The following is a 26,085-nucleotide window of genomic DNA, read 5'->3' as shown; positions in this document are numbered from 1 at the left end:
TGAGGCAAGACCATTCTGGAGCTGAGAGAAGTGCTGATGTGCAGTGAGAGCTGACCGGTGCAAAGACCCTTCTGGAGCTGAGGGGAAGTGCTGACATGTAGTGAGAGCTGACTGGTGGCAAGGCCCTTCTGGAGCTTGGGGAAGTGCTCACATGTAGTGAGAGCTGACGGGTGGCAAGGCCCTTCTGGAGCTTAGGGAAGTGCTCACATGTAGTGAGAGCTGACCGGTGCAAAGACCATTCTGGAGCTGAGGGGAAGTGCTGATATGTAGTGAGAGCTGACCTGAGGCAAGACCCTTCTGGAGCTGAGAGAAGTGCTGACATGTAGTGAGAGCTGACCGGTGGCAAGACCCTTCTGGAGCTGAGGGGAAGTGCTCACATGTAGTGAGAGCTGGCTGGTGGCAAGACCCTTCTGGACCTGAGCGGAAGCACTGAAATGTAGTGAGAACTGACTGGTGGCAAGACTCTTCTGGAGCTGGGGGAAATGCTCACATGTAGTGAGAGGTGACCAGTGGCAAGACCCTTCTGGGCTGAGGGGAAGTGCTGACATGTAGTGAGAGCTGACCGGTGGCAAGACCCTTCTGGAGCTGAGGGGAAGTGCTGACATGTAGTGAGAACTGACCGGTGGCAAAACCCTTCTGGAGCTGAGGGAAGTGCTCACATGTAGTGAGAACTGACCACTGGCAAAACGCTTGTGGAGCTGAGGGAAGTGCTCACATGTAGTGAGAGCTGACCGGTGCAAAGACCCTTCTGGAACTGAGGGTAAATGCTGACATGTAGTGAGAGCTGACCGGTGGCAAGACCCTTCTGGAGCTGAGGGGAAGTGCTGACATGTAGTGAGAGCTGACTGGTTGCAAGGCCCTTCTGGAGCTTAGGGAAGTGCTCACATGTAGTGAGAACTGACGGTGACAAGGCCCTTCTGGAGCTTAGGGAAGTGCTCACATGTAGTGAGAGCTGACCGGTGCAAAGACCTTTCTGGAGCTGAGGGGAAGTGCTGATATGTAGTGAGAACTGACCTGAGGCAAGACCCTTCTGGAGCTGAGCGAAGTGCTGACATGTAGTGAGAGCTGACGGGTGGCAAGGCCCTTCTGGAACTGAGGGGAAGTGCTGACATGTAGTGAGAGCTGACCAGTGGCAAGACCCTTCTTGAGCTGAGGGGAACTACTGACATGTAGTAAGAGCTGACCGGTGGTAAGACCCTTCTGGAGCTGAGGGGAAGTGCTCACATGTAGTGAGAGCTGGCTGATGGCAAGACCCTTCTGGAGCTGGGGGAAATGCTCACATGTAGTGAGAGGTGACCAGTGGCAAGACCCTTCTGGGTTGAGGGGAAGTGCTGACGTGTAGTGACAACTGACTGGTGGCTATGCCATGCTGGAGGTGAGGGGACGTGCTGACATGTAGTGAGAGCTGATCACTGGCCAGACCCTTCTGGAGCTGAGGGATGTGCTCACATGTAGTGAGAGGTGACCAGTGGCAAGACCCTTCTGGGTTGAGGGGAAGTGCTGACGTGTAGTGACAACTGACCGGTGGCTAGGCCCTGCTAGAGCGGAGGAGAAGTGCTTACATGTAGTGAGAGCTGACCGTTGGCTAGGCCCTGCTGGAGCTGAGGGGAAGTGCTGACATGTAGTGAGTGGTGACCGGTCGCAAGACCCTTCTGGAGCTGAGGGGAAGCAGTGACATGTAGTGAGAGCTGACCAGTGGCAAGACCCTTCTGGAGCTGAGGGGATGTGGTGATATGTAGTGGGAAGGCCCTCCTGGAGCTGAGGGAATTGCTCACATGTAGTGAGAGCTGACCGGTGGCTAGGCCCTCCTGGAGCTAAGGGGAAGTGCTGACATGTAGTGAGAGCTAACTGGAGGCAAGACCCTTCTGGAGCTATGGGGAAGCGGTGACATGTAGTGAGAGCTGACCAGTGGCAAGACCCTTCTGGAGCTGAGGGAATGTGGTGACGTGTACTGGCAAGACCCTTCTGGAGCTGAGGGAATGTGGTGACATGTACTGGCAAGACCCTTCTGGAGCTGAGGGAAGTGTTGCCTTGTAGTGCAAGCTGACCATTGGGAATACCCTTCTGGAGCTGAGGGGAAATGCTGACATGCAGTGAGAGCTGACCGGAGGCAAGACCCTTCTGGAGCTGAGGGGAAGTGCTCACATGTAGTAAGAGCTGACCTGAGGCAAGACCCTTCTGGACCTGAGGGGGAAGTGCTCACATGTAGTAAGAGCTGACCTAAGGCAAGACCCTTCTGGACCTGAGTGGAAGCACTGACATGTAGTGAGAACTGACTGGTGGCAATACCGTTCTGGAGCTGGGGGAAATGCTCACATGTAGTGAGAGGTGACCAGTGGCAAGACCCTTCTGTAGCTGAGGGGAAGTGTTGACATATAGTGTGAGGTGACCGGTGGCAAGACCCTTCTGGAGCTGAGGGGAAGTGCTGACATGTAGTGAGAACTGACTAGTGGCAAGGCCCTGCTGGAGCTGAGGGGAAGCACTGACATGTTGTGATAACTGACCAGTGGCAAGACCCTTCTGGAGCTGAGGGATGTGCTGACATGTAGTGAGAGCTGACCGGTGGCAAGACCCTTCTGGAGCTTAGGGAATTTCTGACATGTAGTGAGAGCTAACTGGCTGCAAAACCCTGCTGAGGCTGAGGGGAAGTGTTGACTTGTAGTGAGAGCTAACCGGCTGCAAAACCCTGCTGAGGCTGAAGGGAAGTGCTCACATGTAGTGAGAGCTGACCGGTGACAAGACCCTCCTGGAGCTGAGGAAAGTGCTCACACGTAGTGAGAGCTGACCGTTGACAAGACCCTCCTGGAGCTGAGGGAAGTGCTCACATGTAGTGAGAGCTGACCGGTGGCAAGACCCTTCTGGAGCTATGGGGAAGTGGTGACATGTAGTGAGAGCTGACCAGTGGCAAGACCCTTCTGGAGCTGAGGGAATGTGGTGATGTGTACTGGCAAGTCCCTTCTGGAGCTGAGGGAAGTGTGGCCTTGTAGTGCAAGCTGACCATTGGGAATACCCTTCTGGAGCTGAGGGGAAGTCCTGAGATGCAGTGAGAGCTGACCGGAGGCAAGGCCATTCTGGAGCTGAGGGGAAGTGCTCACATGAAGTGAAAGCTGACCTGAGGCAAGACCCTTCTGGAGCTGAGTGAAGTGCTGACGTGTAGTGAGAACTGACTGGTGGCCATGCCATGCTGGAGGTGAGGGGACGTGCTGACATGTAGTGAGAGCTGATCACTGGCAAGACCCTTCTGGAGCTGAGGGTAAGTGGTGACATGCAGTGAGAGCTGACCGGTTGCAAGACCCTTCTGGAGCTGACGGGAAGTGCTGACATGTAGTGAAAGCTGGCCGGTGGCAAGACCCTTCTGGAGCTGAGGGATGTGCTGACATGTTGTGAGAGCTGACCGGTGGCTAGGCCCTGCTGGAGCGGAGGGGAAGTGCTGACATGTAGTGAGAGCTGACCGGTGGCTAGGCCCTGCTGGAGCTGAGGGGAAGTGCTGACATGTAGTGAGAGCTGGCCGGTGGCAAGACCCTTCTGGAGCTGACGGGAAGTGCTGACATGTAGTGAAAGCTGGCCGGTGGCAAGACCCTTCAGGAGCTGAGGGATGTGCTGACACGTTGTGAGAGCTGACCGGTGGCTAGGCCCTGCTGGAGCGGAGGGGAAGTGCTGACATGTAGTGAGAGCTGACCGGTGGCTAAGCCCTGCTGGAGCTGAGGGGAAGTGCTGACATGTAGTGAGAGCTGGCCGGTGGCAAGACCCTTCTGGAGCTGAGGGGAAGCATTGACATGTAGTGAGAGCTGACCAGTGGCAAGACCCTTCTGGAGCTGAGGGGATGTGGTGACATGCAGTGGGAAGGCCCTTCCGGTGCTGAGCGGAAGCGCTGACACGTAGTGAGAGCTGACCTGTGGCAAGACCCTTCTGGAGCTGAGGGGAAGTGCTGACATGTAGTGAAAACTGACTAGTGGCAAGGCCCTGCTGGAGCTGAGGGGAAGCACTGACATGTTGTGATAACTGACCGGTGGCAAGACCCTTCTGGAGCTGAGGGAAGTGCTGACATGTAGTGAGAGCTGACCGGTGGCAAGACACTTCTGGAGCTTAGGGAATTTCTGACATGTAGTGAGAGCTAACCGGCTGAAAAACCCTGCTGAGGCTGAGGGGAAGTGTTGACTTGAAGTGAGAGCTAACCAGTGACAAGACCCTCCTGGAGCTGAGGGAATTGCTGACATGTAGTGAGAGCTGACCGGTGGCTATGCCCTCCTGGAGCTAAGGGGAAGTGCTGACATGTAGTGAGAGCTAACTGGTTGCAAGACCCTTCTGGAGCTATGGGGAAGCGGTGACATGTAGTGAGAGCTGACCAGTGGCAAGACCCTTCTGGAGGTGAGGGGAGTGTTGCCTTGTAGTGCAAGCTGACCATTGGGAATACCCTTCTGGAGCTGAGGGGGAAGTGCTGACATGCAATGAGAGCTGACTGGAGGCAAGGCCATTCTGGAGCTGAGGGGAAGTGCTCACATGTAATGAGAGCTGACCTGAGGTAAGACCCTTCTGGAGCTGAGGGAGGTGCTGACGTGTAGTGAGAACTGACTGGTGGCTATGCCATGCTGAAGGTGAGGGGACGTGCTGACATGTAGTGGGAGCTGACCACTGGCAAGACCCTTCTGGAGCTGAGGGGAAGTGGTGACATGCAGTGAGAGCTGACCGGTTGCAAGACCCTTTTGGAGCTGATAGGAAGTGCTGACATGCAGTGAAAGCTGGCCGGTGGCAAGACCCTTCTGGAGCTGAGGGATGTGCTGACATGTTGTGAGAGCTGACCGGTGGCTAGGCCCTGCTGGAGCGGAGGGGAAGTGCTGACATGTAGTGAGAGCTGACTGGTGGCTACGCTCTTCTAGAGCTGAGAGGAAGTGCTGACGTGTATTGAGAACTGACCGGTGGCTACGCCCTTCTGGAGCTGAGGGAAGTGCTGACATGCAGTTAGGGCTGGCCGGTGGCAAGCCCTTCTGGAGCTGACGGGAACTGCTGACATGTAGTGAGAGCTGGCTGGTGGCAAGACCTTTCTGGAGCTGAGGGAAGTGCTGACATGTAGTGAGAACTGGCCGGTGGTAAGACCCTTCTGGAGCTGAGGGAAGTGCTGACATGTAGTGAGAGGTGACCGGTGGCTAGGTCCTGCTGGAGCGGAGGGGAAGTGCTGACATGTAGTGAGAGCTGACTGGTGGCTATGCTCTTCTGGAGCTGAGAGGAAGTGCTGACGTGTAGTGAGAGCTGACCGGTGGCTACGCCCTTCTGGAGCTGAGGGAAATGCTGACATGCAGTGAGGGCTGGCCGGTGGCAAGCCCTTCTGGAGCTGAGGGAAGTGCTGACATGTAGTGAGAGCTGGCCGGTGGCAAGACCCTTCTGGAGCTGAGGGGAGTGCTGACATGTAGTGAGAGCTAACCGGTGGGGAGGCCCTTCTGGAGCTGAGAGGAAGTGATGAAATGTAGTGAGAGCTGACTGGTGGCTACGCCCTTCTGGAGCTGAGGGAAATGCTGACATGTAGTGAGAGCTAACCGGTGGGAAGGCCCTTCTGGAGCTGAGAGGAAGTGATGAAATGTAGTGAGAGCTGACTGGTGGCAAGACCCTTCTGGAGCCTCGGGAAGTACTCACATGTAGTGAGAGCTGACTGGTGGCAAGACCCTTCTGGAGCCTCGGGGAAGTACTCACATGTAGTGAGAGCCGATGAGCAGCATCAACTGAAAGGTAAAGGGATTCTGCCGGAGCAGAGCTGAGGCGTGCTGAAGGAAGGCCTGTGGAAAGGTAGAAGGGGGCTTGTGAATTTGAAACCTGTGTAACGTTGCACACACGCAGGCTGCTGGAAACCTCTGGAGGGTTCCACAGCTGGAGGGCTGGCTATGGCAATGTGAATAGGTGTAGCACAAGGGAAACGGTGGAAGAGGGCGAAAGAGGCAAGTGACATTCACCACAGAGGACGGAGCGCAAACCCCTGTTACCAAACAGTTAAAGGGTGAGAAGACCATTGGTGTGCAACTACCCAGGGGTAGAGTTGTCAATCAAAAATCACACCCCAATTGTGGAAAGGGGAACAGAGAGATCTATTGGACCAAAGGCAGATGGGAAGACCAGGCTGCGGGAAACTCTGTAATCCCTGCAAAATGGGATACCCCGGAGTATTGCAAGTAGAGACCCCCGATGTGCAGCCTCCTGGCACTGAGAGTGAACCTTCTCTAGTGCATGCCAGCTACCAGCGGTCATTAGGCTGCATTCTGTAACCCGCAATGAACTTTCCTAGGAGCCTACGAAGAAAGATGCATTTTGGAAGCCGGGGGCCTGCGTGAGAACACATGATGCTTGGAAATGAGCATGTGCAATTGACGTTTCTGAAGCTATTCTGTGATATTAGGTGCACGTGAATGTTCACAGGAGGTTGCATTAGATAATCCACTAGAACAATGGCGCCATAGCAACGCTGATGGCCCCCACCCAAAATCAGTAAATCATTCAGGGAGCATGGGGGTTTCCTTGCATTCGGGATTCACCATTGAACAGGGTGAACATGTGGGTGATCTTCATAATGGGGGAACGTAAATCAAGGAGCACCTTCTTCACACCCTGTAAGGACCCACCCGGGCCAGTATCTATCCTGGCGACCATGCTTTACAGCCCCCACCCCTACTGCAGCACTGTTGCACGTTTCCCCCTAACTGCAAAGGATGACTATTTCCTGTTGCCCTACAGGACAGCTGTGTTTCAAGAACCATTCCCTTTCTGACCATACACTGCATGCCTGTGACCTGTACCAATGCACAGTGCTCTGCTGCTTCCTGAAGCTAGGATTATGCTCAATAAATACCCCAAAAGAAATTAAAATAAATAAAATAGGCATCAAGATTAAGATGAGGGGTCGGGATTCTGTTTGTGTTGGAATAGCAACCCGATAACTCATCCTCCTAAAAAACTTTCGCAGTAAAAAAAAAAAATGTAAACTCTATAGGGCCTTGTTACCATTTTTACCTGCAAAACAGGGATGGAGCAACAAATTGGTGGATTTTCATTTTTTAAATGTTTAACTTCTATGTGATTTGGTCGAGATTATTTTGTCCAATCGAATTTGTCGACGTTTATTTTCTTTTTTTTACATTTGGCCACAAATATATGGGCAGGAGTCCCCCCCCCCCACCCCCGCACAGCACCCCCATTCTCCTCCTATCTTAATTATCACAATTTACCCCCACATATATTTTTGGCCAAATTCGATCAAATAAATGCGACAAATTCGGATTCGAGGAAATCGTCTATGTAATCTTCCTATCCCGTATTTGCGGTTAGCAGTATTCCCTTGGAATAGTGCCAGAGGTAATACCTTCTAACTTGTAATTGGGGTGGAGCAAAACTACAGTTTCTGGCAAATACCGCCGGTTTTACCGTTATCTCCCAACTTGTAATAAGGCCTTAGGAATGGATCATAATCTCCTTATAGCAAAGAGTTGCCAAAGGTAAATCCACGACTAAAATAGTGGTATCACAGCCGATGAACCAGAGTCATCTGGCTGGCCATGCAATCACTCGAGGGAAGGACCCAGAATTGCACATCAAGCTCCCCTATGCTCGGGCCACGCTGAATGCTAGGGGTTCAGTCTGTCTTGAGCACTGTTTTCTTTCCACTATGGAACTTTTAGTATTTCATTTTTAAAGGGAAAAGCAAATCTAGCAGTGCAAAACTGGAAAGATAGCTTATCTAGTTGAGCGCTCACCTGCGGCATCTGTGAATAACCTCAATCTCGGCATGGCGGCTCAGTTGTTCATGCGTATGAGGTCAATAAATTGAATCCCATTAAATTGGGTAACAATCAGCACTGCAATTGGGCAAAACACAGAAACCAAAAAGCCCATTCCTGAGCCAGCCCACACTGCACGCGGAGTGAACAGCTATTCCCAGTGCTCAGAGACAAACTTCCTAGCTCAGAAGAGCTCGGCAATGGTTTATCTTTCTTTTGCATTCAAGCACATTAAGGGCCCGATTTATGGAAATATCTGCGTGGAAAATACGGAATTTGCGTGCCAAACCATGCGTAAAATCCCATTTTCCGATTCATGGAATTAACTGTGCAGTACTTTTACTTAATTTGCGTGGACTTCGCGCAGGCTCGGCACGTCACTGCGAGAGGCCGAGTGCATTGTGCGAGACACCATGCAGAGCGTGGCCGTGGCTTGCGCAGAGTGCAGATTAGGTGGGGGGGGGCGGAACTCGGAAAATAAGGAAGAACAAGCAAAAATGTGGGCGTAACGAGGGATGGGCCACAGGCAGTCTATCGCACGCCCACTATTGCATGGCACGATACGTATTCATGGATCCGAGCGTGCAACCTCTCGGCGGGAAAAAGGGCACACAAGGCCCTCATACTATCCACCACCCGAAAGCAGGCACACAGACACTTGCGCATAGGATTCACCACGCAGAGGTAAGATCAGGTGTCTGATTTAGGTGTCTGTGTACGCAGCCCATGTTCCGATCTGATTTAGGCGTGCGCTAGCATTGTAGAGGAGTTCAGGAACAGTTAATGGGGGTGCGCACGCAGATTTTCTGAGTTTTACTCTCGTTACAATAAATAATATGCATGGTGTCAGGGTGTCGGTAATAGTTATGGGGGAACCTGCACAGGGACCCCAAGATGCAGGCCTGCTTGTCGAGGACCTCACGCACTGTTTGAAGGGTGCATGTATTCGCGCCCAAGGGAGCACACAAAGGTAGCAGTTCTGTCTGTTTTTGCTTTGGTCAGGAGTGTCAGGGGCGTTCCGGCCGCGACTTGCACATAGGGTTACATTGCATTAACTATTCCATGAATACGCGTAGCGTGCAGATTTTCTTATGCATGGCAGGTCACGCAGTGTCGTTCTCAGCATGCAGGCTCTGCAGGATATAAGCACACTTTTCCATGAATCGGCCCTTAGAGTGCCATTGACGGGAGATGGCTGCAGACATAGCAGTGAGTGCGTGACTTGGAGCACTATTGTCCTTTAAGGGGCGCAGATGGGGGGGGGTGATTAGAATGGGAAGGGTGCATAAAGCTGCATCCCTTCTGAAATAATCACTTCATGCAGGTGTATTTTGTATCAATGTATTTCTTTGAGTCTTGAGAGTACATTTAGTTATTTTCTAAGGCTAAAATTACTTTGCATGCTGTCAAATGTAGACTTCCATTCAGGATATGGAAAACAGCTACTATACACCTTCCTTTGCTCAACATGTTACTCTTATAATGTATATGTTGGCAGGTAGGTTTATTTTGGCTCTGTGTACACTTGAAATCAACTCTATAAAATGCGGGGTGTTATTTTATTTCTTCTGTGTGCCTCTTACATTTGACTGTCATGACTGCCCCTAGCCCTGCCGCATCACAACCCTCCTCCTGGCATGAAGGTAAAGATAAACACACATTATTATATATCACCAGAGTATGCAAATAATAAAACCAGGACGGACGTGCTTCTAAGAATGCCACACATGGGACAATCTTGCAGAGCTCGGCGTCGTGGAAAATGCCGAGTGCGTGCTTGGGCGTGATTGTGTATTTGCTATAAAAGCGCGTTTACTCAAGTTTCCTCCCCAAGATTCCCAGTTCTCAGCAAACGCCCTGTAAAGATGGCGCCGCCCCTGCTCTGCTCAGCGGACCCCGCATGCCAAGAGTTAACGCAGAGGGCGCAATGCATATGAACTGTCTCGCGCCCGATGATCTCACGCGGGAGGCACGGCCTCAGTTGGGAAAGTATGTTTTTGTTTCTGCGGGGCCCGGGGCTCAGCTGCCTCGTCCACGCGCTGCAGCCGCTCTCTGGAAGGGAACACTGTGGGCGCAGCTGGGTTTACCCGCCCAGGGCTCAGCTGTGGTTGGAGGCAGCCAGCCTGGCAACAAGTGGGCATCTACACCAAACAGGAGCTGGGTCCTGGAAAACAGGATGCTGTGGACAGGGAACGGTCGCGGAGAACGGTGTCTCCGGCACTCCAAACACTGCACGTGGCCTCCGTAAACCACACGTAAGAATTGATATCAAATGACACCACTCTCTGTTTAACGTGGAAACATGTGACATTTTATAATTAATACATCCTTTTAAATCATATTCAAATCAATATATACGATCAGCAGGACCAGAGGGTCTCTTTGTGACCCCAATGTCAAGCTTGCAAATTCTCCCCACCTTCATTATAGCCCTCCTCCTCAGCCTTCCCGGGACCCTTAGCAAACCACACCACTGCGCGGAGGCTTTATAACGCAGTTTCCTGGCTGTACGGTATGGCTCGATATTGCTGAGGCATGTGTCCACGGTTGTTTAGGTATAGCTCGATATTGCTGAGGCATGTGTCCACTGTTGTTTAGGTATAGCTCGATATTGCTGAGGCATGTGTCCACTGTTGTTTAGGTATAGCTCGATATTGCTGAGGCATGTGTCCACTGTTGATTAGCATCCCAATGGTTAGGAGGCATTGCCCCCCTACCCTGTTCGAAAATTGTGCGTAGGTCGTTAGTTGGTCTGCTCGAGCGTTGTGTGACGGCCACACCACTAGATGGGTTTCCGGGCATGGTGACTCCCCATACTTGCTTAAAGACCCGTTCATTTTGCCCACCTGAACCCATTTTCTACTAGGGTGTCAAAATGGTCCAGCAAACATAGGTCTGGACCCACTTCTAAGAGATGACTTTCATCTGAGTATAGCACCCTGATACCCTTAGATTAATCCAATCCTGGCGTACAGCGCTGAATCCTGATGATTTGTGGAATTTTCCCATACACGTGTTGAGCATCTTCCATGATTTTCCACCACCCTGTGGTACCGAGCCCCATGCCACCTCAACCCGAGGTTAATTTCTGACTATACTATTTAATTTCTTCCTAGCTTCTTGGATAGGCCAAATGCCCTCTCTCTGATGAAGTGAGGTTGTTCCCACAGAGATGGATGACCATAACATCCGGTTTGTGGTGGTGGGTCATGTACCCAATTCCTCCCACCTTCTTCTTGGCTCACTGCACAATGTGATGTTTCTTGTGGAAAATAGGTCACTTGACCCGTTCCTGTTGCTTTGTGCTTCCCTCCACCCTGGACACGAAAGAGTGACTACAGCAAAACAAAGGAGGTCATGGCTGGAAGGTTTAGAATTAATTTTAATCTTTGGCAAGGCTCTGGGATTCCCTCAAGATCATCATTCTTTGCCTGCAAAGCCATTACAGAAACTGAAAGATCATATGAAAATCAGGCTTGGTTTCACCCAAAAAAGGGCAGTCCAGACCAAATTACTTGCTCGCATCCCTTTGCACAAGACCACAAGCATCCCCAGACATGTAATCACTCACACCACCTTCTAATTGTGAACGGGTTCAGCAGAGAGCAAAGGAATCAGAGCTTTTTATTTTCCAAGATCTACTGGGATCCTGGTGTCTTACTTGCTAGTCTCTAGCCCAACCCCCAACACTTTGGTGCTAATTTTAGATATTGGGCCCAGGGACGTCATTTCACCAAAAGGCCTGGGGTAGCGGAAGGGACATCATGCAAGGCCCTGTTGACCTCTGATGACATCACAGGAAGTGATGTCACTTGACCCCACCCCGAAGTGATATCACGGGAAGCGATGGAAAATGACCTTTCACCCCTTGACAAAACAGGAAATTGCATCACATAGCATTGTTCCTACGTACACTACGTAAAATATAGTTACGATATCACTATAATGTGATGTACATTTCATACAAGAATGGATCACCATATATATCATTAATATCAGTGTTTGACTCCACGGGAATGGGAACCTACCCTTGCGCCGCTGCCCGTGATATCCCAGTATCACTGGGATATCAGTCAGCAGAAACGGTGAGCCGAGGTTGCCGGTAGGACACCGGCAACCTTGTAATGAGGGCCATTGTATTTTCTTTGTCTCGCAGTTGCCCACTGCCAATTCATTGAAGTGAGAAACAGTGGCGAGATGGGCCTCAGTTCAAGATTTCTTCTGAGTATTTAAGAAGCAAAGTTCATGAAGTCTGACATGGCTTTCTATGGTGCTAGGGCTTTTATCCTTCAAACCTGTTACCCGTTTAAAGGCGCTGAAATGCTTGTAGTATTGCTCCATGGCTCCATGACCACGGCGTGTTCGATCCTCACAATCGGTGCTTCAGGGACAGCCCCAAACGTGTTCGGAGCGATGGAGTCCACTCTGGGACTGTGTGTGGCACCCCCTCTCTGAACCTGGGCCAGGGCGTGTGCAAGCAGCATGCTCAGTGCTTCATGATCAGGCACATACGTGTTAAGATAATTGGGTCAACATGGCGCTAGTTCATTGAAACTGACCCACATAAACTTGAGAAATTGCCTGTCTGTTATGTCATTACCTACGCATAGGATACACCTTGCTCTAACCTGCCTATTCAAGTGGAGGGCTATAGCAATGGGACGGAGCAACAGGAAAGCTGTGTTCCTTGTAACCCCTGTCATTTTCCCTGCTGGGTGGCAAAGCTGTGCACCCAAACCTGTCCCAGCACCACATTACAGCCCTCCCCGCTAGAGGCACCTGTTCAGACCTCCAGCTGCACATTTGTTGCACAGTGTTCTTTACACCTGCAACTACTATTAAACGTGTTCTAATAATCTATACAACATATGCAGGCATTGGGCTGGACCGGTCTGCTCACTTACGCAGCAAAACAGGCATTTGCCATGAGTCGGTCCCACTGCCTTTTCCTTAATCAACAGGGGTGTGCCGCTCACACCTCTTTAAAATTATATACTAAGCACCTCCAGCCGGTTGGTCTCACCATTGCTCAGTTAATTAACAACAAGCCTTTCGCAAATAAAACTTTGCAGTCCCGCCCTGCTGCGTTGCCATTTCCTAATAAAAATGGTAAGCCTTTGCTGCAGGCTTGCAATGCCCTCGTTCATAATCTCATACCCAGACATGGCTGGTCTGGTCACCCTATATTATGAATGAAATTAACTGCACTGCAGGCTAGCACTTACCCCGCTCCCTCGTCCCTTCTCTCTCCCTGCACTGGCATGTTCTGAATGCTCACAAGGCCTAGTAGGACCGCCTCTTTCTCCTCTTCATTGTAATTATATTCGCCTCTCATTCCCAAGTTCCCTCCTCGTTGCCCTGCGGGCGCTTTGAAACACAAGGTGCCTTGCAAATGCACAATACACAAATAAATAAATGCCCATGGCCATTTCCTTGTTAAGTCTGGCAGGTCATAATTAAATAAATGTCTGCAGCGAGCAAAGTGCATTGTTTTTTTTTTTTGTTTTTTATCTCAAGCAAACGATTTCAATGTGCCATTGCTACTTATTCTACAACAAAACAAAATAGGTGATGGCTGAACAGTTTAGAATTAATCTTAACCTATTGCTACTCATTCTGCTATTTATTGATTCAATAGAAATATTTGCACCAGCCTGGGCTGATCCCATCACTTTTCTTAAAATAATTCTGTGATGGAAGATGCTGCCTACAACATGCTCTTTGGCTGTCTGCCACAGACATCTAAGACTCAAATAGCTACCCTTTGATCTACCCTGCACAATTTCCTCATTAAATGAACAATTTGAAAGTTTCTGCCCACGACTATAAATAATAATAATTTAGCATTTATATAGCACTACGATTATTACCCACGGTATGTGGTGCTCATTTATCAACCTCGGAAGGATGAAAGGCTGAGTGCGGCCCTGCCGGGATTCAAACCTGTGGCAGCACGCTCTGCGCAGATGCTGTGCTATCGGACCAGCTATTTCTACATTAGGAACTCACCCTGTTGACAGCCTGTTGAACCCGTCTCTTTCATTATTGAATTAACCTGTGTGACTGCTAGGTTCACTGCAATTCCATCCTTACCTGTCCACACATAAACAGTTATTTAAATAATCATTGTTAAGTAAATACAGATTTTCAATGGGCTGGCACCCTGCAATTCCTAAAATAATCACTAGATCAATAGATAAGCATTTCGTACAGGCTGGTCGCCCTGTGTTTACCTCTGAATGGTAAGTTATGTTATTTGGTGCTTATGTAGCAACTGAGCCTAAAGAAAAGAAAACCTTTGCAAATGGCTATTTTGACACGTTTCATAATTCAATAGAAGTTTGATACAGGCTATCATAATTAAATATATATAACCTTTGCGGCAGTTGGCAATGCCAACATATCATTTTGAAATAAAGAAGGACATTTGTGGGGGGCTGTGGTTGCTGCCTAGTCCTGATTAATGCTACCTCAGTGGTTGGCTGATCCCCACGCCATCTTTTCAATTTAATAAGCACTTGAGGAGTGTTTGACAGGCTCCATTTCAATTCATGTAATAAGCATGTGTGGTGAGGGTGGTCCTGCCATATTATTTACTTAAAAAATGTTTTTGCTGATTAGTTTTGTTGTTGTGGCTATATTAATGACTGAATGTCCCACCGCCATTGCATTGCATTATTCATTTAATTCATGTGCTGAGTGGCTGGACCTACCACCCCTGCATAATTAATTTAGTAAACATTTTAGAAGCAGGTATGGTAGGCTGCTCATGCAAACATTTAATAATGAACTCAATAAGCATTTGTGGTAGGCTGGTCCCGCCTCCATTTCTCACTATACCCGCTGCTATTTCATAATTGTTTCATTAATAAGCAATTGTGGAGAGTTAGTCTTATTCACAAATCTACCTACAATTAACTCTGTGGCAGGTAGGCTACAAAGCAGTTTAATAATTTAATGCACACTTGCGGCAGGCTGGTCCCACAGCCATTCTGTCTTTAAATAATATTTGGAGCTAATTGGTGTACTTTTGTAATGTAATAATAATGATTTGCACCTGTCTGGTTCTGCTGCCATTTCACAAATACTAATCAACTTCATAATAAGTGTTTGTGGTGGGCTGCTGCAACTTCACGATTAACTTTATCATAAGGAGTTCAGACAGGCCTGAGTTGTCGCCATGCAATGCATCTGAAGCAAGCCGGTACACCACCGATTCCTGATCAATTTAATTCTAAGCATTTGCAGAATGCTGGTTTGACTGCCATTTAATAATAAATTCAATAATAATCATTCACGCCATATGCACCTGCCATCATTTCTTAATTGTTTTCATCACAAATATTTGTGGGCATGCACCCTCTGCTAGTACTTCCTCAAGAAAATGTGTGGAGGGCTGACAAAGCTGATATTTTATAGTTCATTAAAATCAAGCAGTAGTGAGGGGACTGGTCCCTGCCTCCATTTTCTAATTAATGAATTAATAAGATTTTTCATCTGGCTGGTCCAGCTGGCGTTTCACAATTACTTTAAGCATAATCATTTAAGACCGGCTCATCCCACCACCCTTCATTCCTTAAATAACAATTGTGGCTGTCAGGTTGTGGCAGCATTTTAAGGTCAATTTAATAATTAGTATTTAAAAATAAGGGAATACGGCACGCTCATGCCATTAGCCTTTTACACCACCAGCCTGTTCACATTAAATTACACATAAGCATGTGTGGGAGATGTTCCTTGCTGCTATATATCTCATGGTGGGAGTGCATGTTTAGTTCTAATCTTTTGAGGACTTGCCTGCAGAGGCCCAGGCCATCAACAGGTTGGCCCAGAAACAAACAGACATTAAACCCCATCCATATAAATTGGCATGCCTGCTTGCAGCACCCTTTTTCATAAATCATTAAATGTTCTTAGCACTTCAAATACCATCTCTGTATCACTCCGTTGCTCCTGTTCTCAGTCTTTTTATTTCTCTCACTTTTCACATCCTGACACCAATCTATAAGTACTCAGCTCTTTCCTCAATTAGGGTGACCAGATTTTCAAAATAAAAACAGGAATGGATGATAAACATAGACGCAGGACTGCAGTTTTAGCAGACAAACACAAAATAAGGACTAAACACATAATAGGACTGCACTAGTAGTCCTACTACTATGTCAGCAGCCTGTTCCGGTGCAAAGTACTGGAGTGTGTTGCAGGCACAAAACTGTCATTGGAGGAGAGGTCAGGGAGGAAGGGGGGCGAAATGTGGGCATGAAACGTGAGGAGAGAGAGCGGTACCCGGCCTGATTGTGGGAATTGTTAATCGGTTACTGGCAAAATCCGAGACGGTAGCCACCCGTCTCTCAAAGCTCGGGACCTAGAGGCAAATACTAGGACAGTCCCGGCAAAACCGGGACATCTGGCCACTGTACTCAATCTATGACCTTTTCTGTCTGCCTGTCTGTTCTCTATATTCTCCCTCATTCTTCTCTTATGTGTGTCCCCTTCACACCTTTTCTTTCACTATGCATCTGACTCACTTTACAATCTCGTTGTATAATTCCATCACTTTATTATGCCCATCACTCTCCTCCATTCCATATCACACCTATTCCCTTTTACTGTCACTATATCACCCTTCTCTCCGCTCCGTCAGACATTCTCTCCTTTTTATTTATTTCTTGCTTGCTCTCCCATTTCTCCTACCCCTTCTATTTTTCTCTCCCATTTTGTCTCTCCTTTTCTTGTCTCGATCCCCTCTCTGTCTCACCTGCTCGCGCTCTTCCCTCTGTCCCTCTCCCTTTCTTGTCATTTGCTTCTCTCCCCCTCTCACTTTGGCTGACCAGCTCCTTTCTGTCCCTTCTAACTTTCCAGCTCAAATCTTTCCCACAAGCTTGCTTCACTTCCCCGGCCCAGCACTTCTCTGCCACCTCTTTATGTGATGTTTTGCTCATTTCTAACCCTGTGTCTCAATCCCTACCATCCTTTGGCACTCTACCTCTCTGTGTGCCCCAATCCGTGCACATTCTCTGCTTCTCCCTCTTCTCACTCCTCTCTACCCTTTGCCTCATCCCCATCCCTGTATCTGTCTCCTGTTATTGCTCTGCCTTACCCCTGCCCCTCTTATTTTTCTCCACTTCATCTACGTTCTCTCTTCACGTTCCTCCCTTTTTATGTTCAACATCTCTGACCTGCAAACCATATTTTCCCACTCCCCAGGGAGAGTTACATAAAAATAGCATAAAACCTGACACCTGAGCAACAATACACACACAGAATTCTTGGGTGGCTGATTTCTGGGTGGCTGATTCCTGGGTGGCTGGAAACTCCCCAACAAGTCTCCTTTCTACACGAGCATCTCCATAACAGATTCTTCTTTGGGGTTCAAATCGGAGCTGTTTCTTGGGCATGCTACCTAAGCTCTCCACATGGTTCCTGTATGTCCTCAGCAATGGCATGTAACGTAAATGAGATATGTAGTCTCACAATCTCCACTCACCTGTGGCATACCTACCAAAAACAATGCAGTCTGCCCCATATAAATGTTATGCACTCAGAGCCACCAGTCCTCCTACCTGTGGACATCCCATCCGTGTGTGCAGCAGAGTCTAAGTTGCATCACACACCCCCCACACTGTGTACCTTCTGTACTCAGCCTTCCTTGTACCCCTCCCTATGCATGTCCTGAGTTTACCGTCCACTCGAGCAAGGCAGTGTGCAATGTTCCGCTGTCTCACCTGTGCACATAGCCCAGACGGTGAACAGAGTCAATGGCCATGACGATTTCCGCCAGGTAGAAGGCTGCCATGTCCATCGGCATCCTCTCCCCAAACTTGCTCAGAAGGGTCAGAAGGTCGCCTCCCACGTAGTAGTCCATCACTAGGTACTGTGTGGAGCAGAAAGGAAATAAAAGGAATTCATGTTTGTAAGACTGATGCACAACGCATAGAAAGTACACCATCAGCCCAGATGTCCCCAAGATGCATATGTATCAGAGCCAGAGATGATGACAGCCTCTCTTTGCTACCCAAATTCCCTTCAATCTTTGCTGCCTTGGCAATGTTATGCTGTGGTATGTTATCTTATGTCATGTCATGTTGAGTGGAATCATACTGCTCTCTGCTGCCATAGGTGCATTGCAGATCTGAAATGGAGTGAGTGGATTGAGTTAGTGGGGAGAGCCGTTGCTGCATGTGATTCTGAAAACCATACATTTCCAGCTGAATTATAACCAGTCCTTCCCAGATGGTGATAAGTAAGACTCCACTGAGTGACCCTAGATGGCGTTTGGCTGATTTCAGAGTCAGAAAGACCTAGGCAGCTCTATCATGTGGCAAGAACACTAGCGAAGAAACGTCATTGCTCTACAGCTCCAACATCTTGGTCAACTTCATGGAAACGCATGTCTATACAATTTCCTCGGAGTAGAGGTGACTCAGGAGAACCACTTAAAAGACCAGCACCCAATCCCCCCTCCGCCTCCCCGGCAGACACAAGTTCTTTGTGACAATACATTCCCCACTCAGCAACAGCCATTGAAAGCTAGAAGGTGTTTGACTTCTTTTATTGTCCTTCAGTTTGTTGTAAGTTGAAAATGCCAGGTGTTGCGCGAGGGGACACTATTAACTATGTACAACTAACTAGTCTATAATCGGGTTGTATGCAATCACACGGCACCATGTGTGACAACGTACAATATAATGTGATTTGGTTTCATAAGCAGGGGGGTGGTCGCCTGATTTCCAGCAGGTTCCACTGAACTCTCTGGCTAAGGTCAACAAAGACCTGAAAATCCTAAATCTTCTACTCGGGATACGCGTAGCGTCGACTCTAAGCACCAACCACTCAACCAAACTCTTGTGTTCTTTGTTTTTGTCGTGCTGGGTCGTCCAAAATAACTTTACTTCAAATGTTATCATGATACTGAGGGTCCGTGAGGTTGTATGTGCCCAAAATAGAGTAAAGTGGGGAAACCCAACTTACGTTTATGTTTGTGATCATATAGATTAACTTTGGACTTCAACGTTGACCACCCTAGAAGCTGGACACTGGTAGAAGCTACCACCACTTGCCGTGTGCCTATTATAAGAGAGGACGTTGCCTCTTTGAGGTCAATCCATCAACAGGGATTTTAAAGGATCAGCTCACATCCAATTATTCAGGTTTTTCCTGATTTGCATGTGGTCTTCTCTGGATATGTGATACTGGCAGCAGGCCTACATGACTTGTGGGAATACCACATTGTTGCCTAGAGCACTGATAAACCATTGAACTTTTCTTGGCGCTTCAGCATGTTCAGCAGACCACTCGAGAGGCAATGGGGCAAAGCTTATCTGGGAAACCGCCACGGTTTCAGCTGTTTTTAGCACAGTGAATGCGATTTCCTGATTGCTGTAGAGTTTTAGGCAGAGGGTTCAAGACTGTGGCTCCCTAGATAGCAAAAGCACATGTGATTCATGAAGTGTGAATAAGTGGGTATCTGTGAAGGCGATCCAACCAGGAGTGAGGCTGTTAGAGTTGGAATCTGTTGCAGATCAAGGAGAGGCCAGTTGCATATAAGAATTTGTACACAATGCAAAAAGCCTCACACTTTATCCGATGGCTATCCGGCAACTAGTCCACTTGGTAGAGGCATTCTGATTTGTAGGAGTGCATTCCAAAGGACGGTGCTCATATGCCTTAGTCACCCCAGGATACTGAAATTAATACATTAGCCTATGGCATGGCACAATGGCTCCCTATTTTGCATTCACCGTTCTGGATTATTTTTTTGCCAAGCAGTAACAAAAGGTACTCACAAATGAGATAACTTTTCTTTGCTTAACTTACATATCCCATGCGCTGCCTCATGTAATCTATGGCCAATCCTGTTCCTCCTCACAGCATAAAGCCAGAAGATGGCAAAGATCTTCCTCTTTTCTTGCAGCTGAGTATTAGCCCACGCCATGCTTCTGATAAGTAACATGTTGCGTTCTTATGAGTGATTTATGAGCATGGCTTGGCAGGGTTAGCCCAGGACTATCTTGTTGCAAGCAGGGGATATATATTTTAGTCATGAAATAGGGTCATATTTTATGTGCTACATGGCATGGCTGCTATGCATCAATCGCTTCCCATTCTGAGTGGGTTATTGATTGGTTATGCCTTGGCTCGCTGGTCTGGTGTAGTAGAGGAAAGGACCTGTGAACATGGCTCACTTGGGGGTCATATTGCTGTCATGGAAACCAGCTCAGGAGAAAGGAGCTCAAGGGTGGTGAGCTGTGCTCTTTCTGTTCAAGCCGAGTTATAAAAAGTCTTTGTAGTAAAATTGTCCTTTTGGCCATTACTATAGATCCCCAGGCCTCACTTAACGTAGCAGGGGGTGGAGGGAATAGCTCAGAGCTTCCAATCCCACTTTCTTTCCTCATCAGGTACATGGGTTCAGAGGGTGTGGCAATAGAGGATAACAAGACCGAGACTATATCAACCAAGATAAATCTGAAGGAAATACATATTAGGCATCCCTGGGTGGGGAGGGGTTCAGCTTCTAGGGAAGGACTGAGACTTATCACATAACAGATCCAAGAAGTGTTGACCAAGACAGTAATAGAGTGTTTTCTCTTTGCTCGAAATGGGATGACAGGAAACATTTTTCTAGTGAGAAAGAATGATAAGGTTTTTCACATGCTCATCAGTTTGAAGGGCCAGAATGAATGTATTCTGTAATGGCACTTCAAAATGGAAAACGTGGTTCAATCAGGCAGATTTTGAGGCCAATGTATTGGTTGATTCGATTAGATCTGAAAGACACCTCTTTGTCTTTGCCTAAGGCAAATGGGGACAGGACATTTCTTCTGTTCTCTTGGTCAGGGAACCAGTATAGCTTCAGGTACTCCCATTCAGACTGACGTCGGCTCCTTGCTGCTTCACAAAACTCCTGAAAACAGTGATAGGCTTTTTGAGGGCAAGGGGATATGACTCTTGGTCTATCTGAAGGATTTTCTGACTATGTCCACGTCGAAGGAGGAGGCCAGATCTGATCTGCATGTAACCATTCCCCTTCTTTACAGAGTAGGCATTTCTGCTACTTGGGGTAAGTCAGAGTTCATGCCGTTTCATACAATGCATTTTGGTCAATTGCCTGACACCATGTGGACTCTGCAAGCCAGGATCAGGGTGATTACTAAGGCGATTCACAGAGCGCTATCGCGTTTGGTTCCATCTGTTAGAAATCTGGCCAGGTTGATATGTCTAATGTTTGCTTCTATCCAGGTAGTGTTTCCAGCCCCTTCCCATTACACAGTGCTTCCGCAAATGTGGTCCCTCTTTCAGAGAAGGCAAAGGTGCAGTTAGTTCTGTGGATAGAAACTCTGACCGCCTTGAACTGTCATGCCATCTTCCCTTCTTCGTAGATCTTTGATTAGTCTCTGATGGAAGCCAGGAAGGATGGGGTGCTCGGTGCAGCTCGCTCTAGGATGGGGGAGGAAGGTCGGTGAAGAAGCTCAGTTGGTACATATATTGTTAGATCCTTTGCGATCCGCAATTTGGTAAAAGGCTGGTCCCACTGTGTGGCGAGTCTCTCTCTAGACAATGATTCGGGGGTCAGGTATGCCAGTCGGTTTGGGGGGCACCAGGACCAACAGATTGTCGGACTTCATGGTGGCATTCTGGGAGTGTTGCCACAGATTTTAGGTCATGGTGTGAACCTTCCAGTTTCAGCAAATCTCAAAGTGGACTGGTGCTTCAGGTTTCTGAATGACTCAAGCAGTCGGAGACTTAGTTGGACAGTGGATCACTTGCGTTTGCTACAGATGCATTCTTGGGGTCCCACCACTCACTATGCTTTTCCCTCCTTTCCATTGATAGCCAGGACTCTTTGTGTTGCTTCGAAGTAGAAAGAGAATGTGGTGCTGGTAACTCCGCCATGGTCCCCGGTGACCCTGAAGTTGGTTCAGTATTGCTCTGTAATATTCACCCCTTTTAGAGATCTGGTCCTGAACAAGCAGAACCAGCATCACCCGTTGTCCGGAAGGTCCCCATGATTGATAGCACGCCGCGGGAATCCATGGTGCCCAGGTGGGGATCTGGACTCATATCAAAGGCATTGGTCCCTATTACAATATGAGCATGTGTGTAGGACCACTTGGGGAGTCTGGGTGTGCTGCTTGGATCCCATACAAATAGATGTGATGGAGGTGGTCAATTTCCTTGCTTCCTCTTCTTCATGCTCTCTTGCTTGCCCCACTATTAATCCTTACAGGTCTGCTATTTCCACCTTCCATGGGCTGATACCGAGGCTGGTTGTGGGAGTCCACCCGCAAGCGTGGAGACTTCTTAGGGGGATTAGGATTGAGAATCCCCTAGACCCAAATACTTGTGGGGTATGAATAAACTGTTGGGGTTGTTCCATGACTTGACAGTTAACTCTCCTCTCTCTTTATAACAATTGCCCATTACGTTAGTTATGCGGATGTCTTTGGTTTCCTTTAGCCATGTGGGGGATGTCAGAGTACTTGACTTGTCAGGTAGGCTGTATACGAGTAGCAGGGTAGGTTGCAGCAGAGTATGACCCGCTCCAAGTTGATTGAATGTTCTGCTTTTCCTCGGACTCCCAATTTCTGTGGGGCTCGATGTTCACATGCTTTTGTGGAGTAAACAGCTTCACCTGGACCAGTAGTGGGTTTGTTGGGTACTGGCACAGCAGGAGTGGGTGTCTCAATTTTCAGGGCCCATTAGGCAAGGGCGGCGATGACTACTAAAGTGTTTTGGGCTGCAGCAAGGTAGCAGGACATTCTAAGGGCAGCTGATTGGTCAAGGGAACACTTTTTTATATTTTGTATTGCAAATCTGTTATTCACGCTGCTCACATCCTGGTGCCAAACATTTGAACTTGAATAATAGAAAGAAACCATGCAATGCCACACACTCGATTGCTCCTAGTTTTATGAGAGTTAGGGATCGAGCATAGGCACAGAGGCGATTGTTATCCTACCCTATTATTCGCGCCCTGTTTATGTATTACAGGATTCAGTGATGAGGACTATGCGGGCCAGCAGTACTTTTGAAACATGGGTGTTGGCCCTCTCGGTTGGCTGTTTGCATTGGAGATGGCTTTGGGAGCGCCTCACATCACTGATATTCCTCCCATGAATGGTGTCATGCAGGGGCGTTGCTAGGGGGGGCTAAGGGGGCTATAGCCCCTGGTCTTTTGGTTGTAGCCCCGGGTAGAATCTCAGGAGCTACAGCCAAAAGACTAGCTAGCCCCCAGTGCCCAACAGTTCCGACATCAGCTTAGCCCCTGGTCTTTTCCAGACCTAGCAACTCCCCTGGTGTCATGGTTCATACAGTGTCAAAAAGAAGATTCTTCATTTTGTAAGTAGAGATCACATGATGCTAGTGCCTCTCGCGATAAGTAGTTTATACAGAGAAAGGCTTTCATTGGCGTGTACCATTCTTACTGCTTGGCTAAATAAAAGAAAAGTGACTGCATAATACTCGCCCCTGTTACTACCATAGAATCGTGACTCTCCGCCATAAAACTAGACACTTACCATGCCCATTTTGCTCTCCTGGATTTTAAAATACACAATTTGTTCTTGAAAGTCCAGTACAACTAATGTTTGCTATTTTTTTTTTTCAGGAAATATGGTTTTGCAAATCCTTGCACGCTGCCCTGGAGTGGGGCAGGGAAGAAGAGATGGGGCACTCGGTTTGCATGAACCCTTCTATCCAAATCTGTGTTCATTAACATAGGAATACTCTTGAGCATGGCCAGCGAAACATACGTGGAATTAGTCACTAATATTTTTTGAAGGAAACACGCACCTAACATTTTCTTCATGTGCCTCCAAAACTACCAGACATTTCGGTTAAAAAAATGTTTTTGGCAACATTCAGCCAGGGAGCTCAAAGGTTTGCATTAAATTAATGTTTTATATTTTCGCTTCTAAACAATTCATTTTTTATAATGCAAATCATTTCGCTTCTTTCCTGCGATGTTTATAACTTTTGCTCGCTTGTGAATGCTTCAGGCGTTTTTTTTTTTTAACTGTGCTCAAGTACTTTCTACTAAGCTCTAGAGTAACAGTTAATGGAACAGGCATGGAGCCGACCTTGGGCACAAACGGCACCACAGACTGTGCTGTGCTCCATAAGTCCTCAGAGTGTGCCGACAGAGGTACCTACCAGATAGTTCTCGTCCTGGAACGCAAAGTGCAGCTGTGTGATCCAGCGTTTATCCCCGTTAACCAGAACATCTCGCTCTTCCCGGAAGCAGGCCACCTGCATAGAAAGAGAACATGTTATTGGCAGAAAGAGAACGCCATTAGAAGATGGACGCCATTTTGTGAGCTACCCTTCCCTGTGTTTCACAGAATTTGACATAATTTCCTGTGCTGTGCCTTGGTCAGAATCAATCGGAGGCACCAGTGTTGCCGGACTCAGTGGAATCACAGTGGGGCAATGACCAGCTACCGCCATTCTCAGTTAGTGCCGCCATAATCAAATGCAGTCTTGGGAGCAATCGGTTCACCTATTGTAATGGACCCATTGATACCAGGGCTCCTGCTATTCCATACAGAGAAGGGACATTCATTGTTGAAATCTGTGCACGCAGTTTTTTAAAATGTTTGTCATTGGTTTGCAATTAATGCAAGCATCATGCATCACGTGTGGAGTTTAGCTGCTGCTCCATTAGCACAGGGAATTCCCGCACTCGTTTGGTTCCTGATTTAAAATGAGTCTGTGCCCTCACCGCAGGCAGCGTGGGGTCGAGCACTGGCATGAAGTTCAAATACCAGCAGTGCCTGACTGAATGCTTCTGAGGACATTCCAAACACCCATCAGCACCATCGCCCCAGACTCACATTTCCCCCATCCCTGATTATTTAATATTCAGTCCCCCTAATTTCAAATGTAAAACTCCTGATCCTGGCTGCACTGGCTGGCCCCGCTGTGCCAACATGCCTCCGGCATTAAGGAATCAGGAGATACCTCGGTAGAGCGCAGCTCTGGTCCTGTCTCGCATGACAGCCCCCTACATCCACCACCTCATTTGGTCGCTGCTGCCTTCTGGAACCCTACCTAAACCACTTCCTGCTCTAAGCCTTTATTACCTATACTGCCTGATGGGAGTTATTAGGAGTCCTGATGGGAGAGGGCCATTAATATACTATATTGCATCTTCCCTTCACAATATATATATATAAAGTGTCCAGCGCTTTCACACACTGGTGTGCTGGTAAAGTACTGCTTCAACAAGCACTATGCACTTTATATTTGTACTGTGAAGTCCTGGGAAGGGAAGGTGCGATATGGCAAAATGCATCTTGAGCTAAGAAAAGGAACTGGAATGCCTATTGAGGCGGGCATTAAGCACAGACCAGTGTGTGGAAGCACCGGGCACTTTATATTTATGCTGTGATGGGAAGATGCAATATAGCACAATGGACTTTGGCCACACTGGAATGCCCACTGAGGCAGGCATTATGCACATTCCAGTGTCCTAGACAATACATCACTGTGCAGTTACACATGTACTAATGGTAGTCCATCTTTGATAGTCTATATAAAGAATGTTGAAGTTTATTGATTTAAAGTGTGCTGAACTCAGAATATGTAACATATAAACATTACTATGAACATATGTATGATGGAATTGTCCTCTCCAAGATGGCAACCGGGTTTTACGATGTGGCACAGAGGGTTGTGTGGTAGTAGACATTGAAGATGGACTTAATGTTCAGATGTGTATTTATTATGATGATGCAAAAGGCTCTATGAATTCTGAGGAAGCCTGTGGGTGTAACGCGTAAATCCAGTCTGCCAGGGTCCTGTTTATTCATATTCATGTGAATAAAGGAAAATTAAACTGGTGATGTACGACGTGAGGCTCTCAATAATTTGACAACTCTTGCTCCGGCGAGTACGGTGTAAAGTAGGGGTTTCCCTACATAGTGTGGTAATGTGTCAGGAGAAGAGCTCAGTCGCAATAACACCGGCACCAAAATGTCCTGCTGAGCGCGTCCGATGTGGAGCAACGAGTGTGAACATATATACATATACATATTTTATTTTAAGGGGTTGTCTAGAATCCCTTGCACGCCCAGTTCCTTTTACCATGATCAGCTGTGAAATTGTTGGTGATTAGCTTGTATATGATGAGCGTGGCTGGGAAGCTGCATATAAAACCTGGATAGGGGTCAAAGGAGAAACCTAGAAAAGTTATACATTTCCGCAGAGCCCTTCTTCCCATTTGAACACGGTGTTCATATCCTGACCCAATTTCCACATGGTCCTCCTTGAATTTAAACATCATGATGATACCCTGCTCACATTTTTACATGTCACGCTTTCTATTTCA

The 26,085-nt window shown here is 47.9% G+C and overlaps 1 protein-coding gene and 1 long non-coding RNA gene across 7 annotated transcripts in view; one reads left to right on the top strand and one right to left on the bottom strand.

The window, feature by feature from the left end:
• The window catches only part of DMPK (DM1 protein kinase), a 672,629-nt gene that overhangs the window by 243,750 nt on the left and 402,794 nt on the right, over positions 1–26,085 (bottom strand). For all 6 annotated transcript variants that reach the window (XR_011302059.1, XM_069644639.1, XM_069644638.1 and 3 more), the window contains exons 4-5: positions 23,910–24,005; positions 17,483–17,631 (exon numbers count right to left, since the gene is read on the bottom strand). Coding sequence is in view for 5 of the 6 variants with exons in the window: in XM_069644639.1 (XP_069500740.1) it covers positions 17,483–17,631; positions 23,910–24,005 (245 nt within the window). In the remaining variant the exon portion in view is untranslated. The remainder of the gene's footprint in view (positions 1–17,482; positions 17,632–23,909; positions 24,006–26,085) is intronic.
• Positions 9,378–25,600, top strand: LOC138566910 (uncharacterized). The gene is made up of 2 exons (XR_011302060.1): positions 9,378–10,012; positions 23,365–25,600. It is a non-coding gene; the product is annotated as an uncharacterized lncRNA (long non-coding RNA).

The sequence above is a fragment of the Ambystoma mexicanum genome, chromosome 2p, assembly GCF_040938575.1.
Source record: "Ambystoma mexicanum isolate Mex_15411 chromosome 2p, UKY_AmexF1_1, whole genome shotgun sequence".
NCBI classification, from domain to species: domain Eukaryota; kingdom Metazoa; phylum Chordata; class Amphibia; order Caudata; family Ambystomatidae; genus Ambystoma; species Ambystoma mexicanum.
The sequence above is the reverse complement of the archived record's forward strand: the minus strand, read 5'-3'. Positions and strand labels throughout refer to the sequence as shown.